This window comes from Montipora foliosa, chromosome 2 (genome assembly GCF_036669935.1).
Source record: "Montipora foliosa isolate CH-2021 chromosome 2, ASM3666993v2, whole genome shotgun sequence".
Lineage (NCBI taxonomy): Eukaryota > Metazoa > Cnidaria > Anthozoa > Scleractinia > Acroporidae > Montipora > Montipora foliosa.
Window position 1 is genome coordinate 21,328,945 of NC_090870.1, and position 7,842 is coordinate 21,336,786.

General features: G+C 40.9%; 1 protein-coding gene across 1 annotated transcript in view; it reads left to right on the forward strand.

Moving 5' to 3' along the window:
* Positions 1 to 7,842, forward strand: part of LOC137992656 (NBAS subunit of NRZ tethering complex-like) — a 155,269-nt gene that overhangs the window by 131,965 nt on the left and 15,462 nt on the right. The window contains exons 53-54 of the mRNA XM_068838132.1: positions 4,820 to 4,880; positions 6,996 to 7,111. Of these exons, the coding sequence (XP_068694233.1) occupies positions 4,820 to 4,880; positions 6,996 to 7,111 (177 nt within the window). The remainder of the gene's footprint in view (positions 1 to 4,819; positions 4,881 to 6,995; positions 7,112 to 7,842) is intronic.

The window sequence follows — 7,842 nt, forward strand, 5'->3', positions numbered from 1 at the left end:
TCAAGCAATCTGTCTGGTTCGCTATCTCGGAGTAATTGACCATTATTCACTCCCTGCGGAGTGAATAATGCGTGATTCAAACAAAACAAAACGGCATTTCTGAATCGGAAATATTGAGAATACAAGATGATGCTGTGTTACAGAATACACATCCTCGGAAACCCAGGGGCAGATCGCAGAGGCGAGGGGAAGTCTAAACGGGCAAAAGAAAATGGCGACGAAGAAAAGCATAGTAGGGCGAGAAGAGCCCCCGGAGACACGCTCTTACCAGACCAGTCCAAACAGTCGGGGTACTATCCAAATCACTGGAGTGGTAAATCTGCCGTTAGAATTTTGAAATGCGGGCTGAAGAAAACTTATCACGTGATCCGCGAAAGAAGTCGTCAAATAACATGAAAAAGTTGTCACTTGTTTCGTGTAAAATGCATTGGCGGTCATGGCATCCAACAAGAAAAAATTTTTCGGATCACATGACAATTTGTTTAAGAGCACGTGTTTGAAATCGAACCGCTTCGAATTCAAGTTTCCAACGGCAGCTTTACCACTCTACTGGTTTTGATAGTAATTCTCAATTTTGATTGGTGCCAGAAATTCTTTGTGTTTTTCTGCCCAATCAAAGGTCAGCAGGCCGTGAAGTATTTTCATATCTTCTTACACGGAAATCACTTGATCACCATACTCGCCTGGTTCGTTCGGCAAGTGTTTGCTGGAGGGTTAGTAATGTCGCAATCACTGCACAAAATGTACCGGGAATCGTTCGGAATATCGGCGGAGAAATACCCTGGACCTTTCGCAGGTATCTTTAGAGTAGCGTATTTCCAAGTGTGTGAGATTTGTTTAAAGATGGCCTCCCGGATTCACCTAAAATAGCATTGATTAATTTTGATCTAACAATTTTTTTTAGTCTGTCCCCTTTTCCTAGTCGAGTTATTTCTAGATTTCTTCCGTCAGTTGCTGTGGCTGAAACGTTGCTAATCTCGACAAATTCTTTTTCGCACAGACCACACTGGTATCTCGAGCACGCAGCAGGACTTTATTTCAATGCGCGCCAAATTAAACGCCATCAAGCTCGTGTTCTCTTCACGATATTGTTCACGATGAGCCACCCGAAATTTTCAGTCGACGACTGTTGTCGAGTGTGTTCTTAAGTTTTTGTTAACAAAAAGAGAAAGCGAAACCTTCATGGTGAATTTTTGAGAATATTTTCAAGAAGACGTTTTCGATCAAAATGTCCAGGCAGATGATGGTCTTTCTCTTGCATTGTGCGACACTTGTCGTCATTTGCCATTTCAGCAAACCACTTGTTTAAAAGGAGACAAATTCCCTTTGAGAATGTACCAATTAAGCCAATTCCACCTTCCTCGGTGATGTCTTGTCCTGGTGAGGTGAAAAAGCACCCAAATACCAAAATCAAGTTGCCACTGTCACATTTCCAATAATTATGTATACATACACACACTGTATGGAGATGTAGAAACACATGTTTTATTGTACTGACAGTGTACTAGAAAATAAAATTTGCCATCGTTGTAAAATACTTAATTCAACATATTACAAAAGATGCCACATCCTTATCCTTTAGGAGGCTCAGAACAGGTGTTCAGCCGAGCTCTCCGGCTTAATGCCACACATGCCACCTGAGCCGCTCGAGAGGATAACGAATCAAGATTAATACAACCGGAAATAGAGTTTGTTAGGTTTGGTCAGGTTTATCTCAACAGTTCATCCAGTGTCCTTCCCTGATTTGTTTGGAAACAAGTGAGAAGCGTTATTTTGCATTCTTAAAGTAAATTTTCAAAAAATTATCTGGTGGAATTTTTTTCATCTTTCAGCTTTTCCATAAATATTTCAAATTCTACTTCAGTTTATAGTTCTTTCTCTCAACATGTACTGGGTCAGATAATTATGATATGGTTTTGCCTGAGTTTAATATTTATGCTGATTTCAAAGCCCAAGCAGCTGTTAATAATGGTTCATTTTTTGAAGTTCTAGTTTGTTTCCCTAAACTCAAATATTGTGCTACTTATGTCAAATAAAGGTGATAAATTAATAAAAAATATTGAAAGAATGTGAATTAATTAGTAAAAGCAGGAGCCCATTTTTGGGATCTTTGGTGTAAAGAGAAATATCAAGCTTAAGATTTTATATTTGCAGAGGTACAAACTCAGAATATTAGTATGTACTACCTGGCTCCAAACTCATTTTACTATTGGAGTAGATTCCTTTCGGCATAGACGAGTTCAGGTTGCATGGAAATTCAAAGCAAAATATACTGTACATGACTCTACTTTATAGACTTTCGCCTTCATAAACCAAACAAATAAGGTCATGTTCACAACAATAAAGGAACTAGACTTGGTATCCGTTCTTTGGAATTCCTAAATATTGATTTTTTTTGTCTCCATACATTCTCTGTAATTTTACGCCTTTGGAATTACAGAAAATGTATGGCAGAAACTCTTGTTAATAAAATAATTTCTACAATAGCCATTCTCTCCAAATTTATTCTGCCGCACCTTTGAGCACAAAAAAAAAACCCAAAAATGCATATCATGAGTACTTTTCACCGTTTTGAACTTTCTTACAAATCTTTGAATTTCTCTCCATCTTGCCCTGATTACACATGATGCACTCATCTATTGTTTCAGATTTTACTTGAATAGTCATTGATTAAGTCTCCCAAACCTCAGGACTCTGTTGTTGTTATTACTGTCTAACACACTGCACACTTTTGTATGAAATATGAAATAACAAACAAGAATTTGTCGAGATTAGCAACGTTTCAGCCACTGCAATTGATCTAAGAACTCTAGAAATACCTCGACCAGGAAAAAGGGGTAGAACAAAAATGATTGTTAGATCAAAATCAATCACTGCTATTTTAGGTGAATCGGGGAGGACATCTTTATACAAATCTCGCACACTTGGAAATACGCCCCTGTAAAGATACCTGCGAAAGGTCCAGGGTATTTCTCCGCCGATATTCCGAACGATTCCCTGTACATTTTGTGCTATGATTGCGACATTTCTAACCCTCGAGTAAACCCTTGCTGAACGAACCAGGCGAGTATGACGATCAAGTGATTTCCTTGTAAGAAGACGCGAAACGACTTCACGGCCTGCTGACCTCTGATTGCGCAGAAAAACACAAAGAATTTCTGGCACCAATCAGAATTCAGAATTACCCCGACTGTTTGGAACTGGTCTGGTAAGAAGGTGTCCCCAGGATCTGCCCAGGGGCTGTTCTCGCCCTACTATGCTTTTCTTCATTGTCATGTTCTTTCGCCCGTTTAGACTTCCCCTTGCCTCCGCAATCTGCCCCTGGGTTTCCGAGGATGCAGAATAAAAAGGGGGCCACAAAATTTGGCCTGAAAGTTTTCAAAGGTAAGAGATGAGTTCATCCTTTTGCCAACCAGTGTTTGACACCCCATATTTTGGCTTTAGCTGCTCATATCTCAAAAACGATGTAGGTGACCCCCATTTTCTATTCCTGGAATGTAACTTTCTGCAAAGTTGAAAAAAAATCTGTGCAGCGGATTCAGAGCCAGTTTAAATAATTGAAAATTTAAGGTAGGTCTGAATCCGCCCCACAGAATTTTTGAAACTTTGCATAGAGTTTTATCTTAGCCTGCTAATCATAATTGTGCAATAAAAAATTGGGGTCACCAAGTTCGTTTTTCAGATATAAGCAACTAAAGCCACAATATAGGGTGTTTTTGCAAGGCTTTTCTGTTGCCATGGTAACTTGTAAAGTCACAAAAATAACTGCATCTTGTTCAGCAATAATTGGTGTTTCAGATGGTACCAGAACATTGCTGTTACGTGATAAAGTGTTGTAGTGTCAGTCCATGTAATGACAAGGTCTCTTGAAAGTGTTGAAACTGGTTTTGAGCCACCTTAAGTCGACTTTGATGGTTTTCTACTGCAAATGTTGTTGAGATCACTGAGTGAGTATATATACAAAAGCAATTATTCTTTTCAATCTCGGGGAATAGTGGCAGAATATTTACTAAAATGTTCGGCCACTATTTACCTGGCCCGGGTTGCTCGAAGCACGGTTGGCGCTAACCAGCGTTAAATATCATGGAAACCTATAGGTCTTGATACCTCTTAACCAAAGGTTAGCGCTAACCAGGTTTCGAGCAACCGGCCCCTGGATTTCAAAAAATAATTGTTAATTATTTTACCCTGAGGGGAGTCTCTTACTGTGTAACCGCATCTCCAAGTGAGGGTAACATGAAACCTGAGCTGAACCAAACTCAAGCCATTTACCTTCCGGAAGGCCCCAGACCAAAGGTGTGTGTAACCACAACTATTGTCGCCGTCGCCGTCGCCGTTTCGTAAGCTCCCTCTTAGCGATTACGGACTTTACGATCTACGACGGCGACGTCAACGAAAACGTCACCTCAAAATATAATTTTGCACTATCGTATCGTTGGGCCATCTTCTTCGCGTCGTACAATGTGAACGAAATTTTCGCCCCGGTGCAGCAACCGGGGTGAACAGTGTGAGTCGCCCCAGCATGACTTTTTTCGGTGATACCATATAAACAAATACAGAGCTAAGAGAGGGAACCGGAGTGAACTCGCGCCAGTGCGAAAGTCGCCCCGGTATCATGTAAACACGCCCTAAGAAATCTACTACGGCTACGTCGACGAAAACGTCACCTCAATAACTTTGCACCGCGGTAAGGTTTTGGCGATTAGTCCATCTCGTTCACGTTATACAATGTGGGCGAAGTATCCTAAAAATAAAGTGACATGTGCGGTTTCGCAATGCCAGGGGAGCATTATGATTTACTTTCTTTCTTGATTTTTAGGGTCAGTTATCCGCACAAGCACATCTCAAACTACTTAAGAAAATAAAGTCGGCTGCCCCTAGTAAGTAATAAACTGTTAGTGGCTTTGCCTCAGGAGACGTTGAGATGACCAAAATCGACTGGTTTCTGCCGGGCCCTATTAGTAGGTAGTTTTTATGTGGCACAACAAAGACTTGACAAGATGAAATGTGAGAAACACTGTTCTGCTTTAGGTTACCCTTTTTGTTAATTTTGAGGTTGTAGCATTAAGTGCTGCTGTGCTTTTGGAATCTTTTTTTCTCCCACAAGGCCAGTAGATTCTACAAAAGGCATTTCTGGACGGGAAAATAAAACAAAGCTTACAGGAGTTGCCATAGACCACTTTCATAAATGGCGACCAACTTTACATTCTTTTGTATTTATGTTAATTAGACCTACTGCCCTCGTTTTAAAACAAATATTCTTTTGAAATTTGCTCGTCGTAGCGAGGTTAGTAGGGCTTATTAGCATTAAAACAAAAGAATAATTTATTTGGCCGCCATTATGAAAGAGGTCTATTGTAATTAGTTGTCGTAAAGCCAATATTGATGAGATCCCATCTCAGTCATCCAGTTCTATGATGTCCTAGCAAGTTTGCTCCGTCAAGCAAACAAAACGATAAGGAAGTCAACATCTTGCAAACAAACGACAGACTCTCTGTGTTCATGTGAGGTCACTAAAGCCCGGTTTACACTACAGAAAATTTTCGACACGGCTCATGTGAAATTGGCACGGGTGCCTAAAAAGAGCTCGGCAAACTTTGTTTACACTACACCATTTTTACCGTATAAAAATACCGTGCCAAAATTTTTGGGCCCGGGTAAGTTCTCTTGTAGACATGCGCAGTTCAATTATAATCAAGGACGTCCGCGTGATTTGGGTGGAGAATGAGCAGCCATCTTGAAATATAGGCAGAAAAAACCGCTAGCCTATATGAATTAAGGCTCAAATTTGGCCCTTTAAAGTGTTTACACTACTTGTTCTATCCGAACCGTGCCTATTTTTTCAGCACCCGTACCATTTTTACCCGTGCTCGGACTACCTCGCCGAAGGTCCCAGCACGGGTAAGAATTAAGGTTCGGCACGGATAAAATTTGGTACTGACAGGTTGTTTACACTGCAAATTATATCCGAGCCGAACCTTTTTTTTTTGGGACCCATGCCAATTTCACCCGAGCCGTGCCAAAAATTTCTGTAGTGTAAACCGGGCTTTAGTGTTCAGTCTACAAATGAGATTGTCATTTCATCCTGACACAACCCTCATCGCAAAATCTATGCGTTTTCCCACTCCCCACGGCGGCTCCATTTTCTCTGTTTGTGAACTTAAGGGGGCTTTTACTTCGGGTAGAAGAGCACAGAACGCGTCATCAAAATGGAATTAGTTTTGTGGCATAATTAAACACAAGCTACTTCATAGTTTTGTAGTTTTGAATAATTTTGTATGTTAGTAGACCGCCTTTGTAGTCCTGCAGTGTGGAAGTCCGGCAGTGCGGAAGTTTGGCAGTGTGGAAGTGTGGAAGTTTGGCAGTGTGGAAGTGTGGAAGTCTGGCAGTGTGGAAGTTTGGCAATGTGGAAGTTTGGCAGTGTGGAAGTGTGGAAGTTTGGCAGTGTGGAAGTGTGGAAGTTTGGCAGTGTGGTAGTTACCCTAACCCGAACACAAACCCTAACGCACTTTGTCAAACTTCCACACTTCCACACTGATGAACTTCCACACTGCCAAACTTCCACACTTCCACACTGCCAGACTTCCACACTTCAACACTGCCAAACTTCCACACTGCCAAACTTCCATGTACTAAGTATTTGTGAGTAAATTTCTCGCATTTGCATTCTTTTCTGATGGCGCGTTCTGTGCTCCTCTACCCGAAGTAAAAGCCCTAAAGGGCCTTAATCTTTCGGTGGTCACGTTGAGTCCCGAGGGATTGAAAACGTTTGTTTTGCTCCACCGAAGCTCGTTCCCAAACATTTCAACTTGAGGCTCGGGGTACGAAATCTGTTGTCTATGGCCAATATGGCCGCCACGCGAATTAGGCCCATTGGTTCAGTACTGTTGTGACCAGTAAAAGCAATTACTTTGGTTGTAATCTAGAATCCCCCCATAAATGTTATGCCGGGTGGAGTAGTGTTTGAGCAAAGTACATTCGTTCTTTTCTGTTAGGTCTCGACTACAAAAAACTGAGCTCAGATGACTCACCTCTCAAAGTTTTACAGCCAGTACTGACAAGCGCTAATGTACATGTTCTGGCTAAGTTAGCCAATAAGATCCCAACAAAGGTTAGTTAAAGTGACCAGGTGATAAAAAAAATCACTTCCTTTTTTCCTTCAGATTTTGAAAGTGTGTTTGGTTAACACCTGACTTGCAAAATCTTAAGCTTTGACTTTTATCCAAAGCCCGTTTATTTTTAGTGTAAGTTTTGGATTTCACGGTCGGCCATCGGTCAGTTTGGTACTATTGGTTTGGTACTATTGAAATGTGGTTGGATCCAGGGAAAAGCGACGTCCAAGGCTCACCAACTTATATTCAAAACACGGGTTTAAAAGTCTGAAAGCCCAAAACTCCCGTGCTGCATATTAATTCTGCGGCGTACAAACGCATTGCATTCTTAAACTAGTGAGCCTTTGACGTATTTTCTCCTCGAATCAGCTCTCTCAAGATCTTAAAGTTAGTAATGGCGGACCTTTAAATAGGAAAATTCCAGTTCCAGGTGTCTTTTTTTAAATCAAGGCTTAAAACTTTGGTCGCTTAATGTTTAGTTAACATAGTTTTGAAATCCAAAGAAAAATAAGAATTGATTGTTTGGTATCAGTGGCACTTTAAGTGCTGTCAATCACAACTGTAAAGGGCAAGACCGTGCGATTTATGTTCTGTAAAGCCTCGTTTTCATGTACACGCAAAAACGTCGCAAACATTCGAAAGTAGTTTGCGATGGCTTGATTGCAAACACAGTCACTTTTTTCAATTGTGTTTGCGATTCTGTTTTCCACATGCGTGATTGCTTTACGCA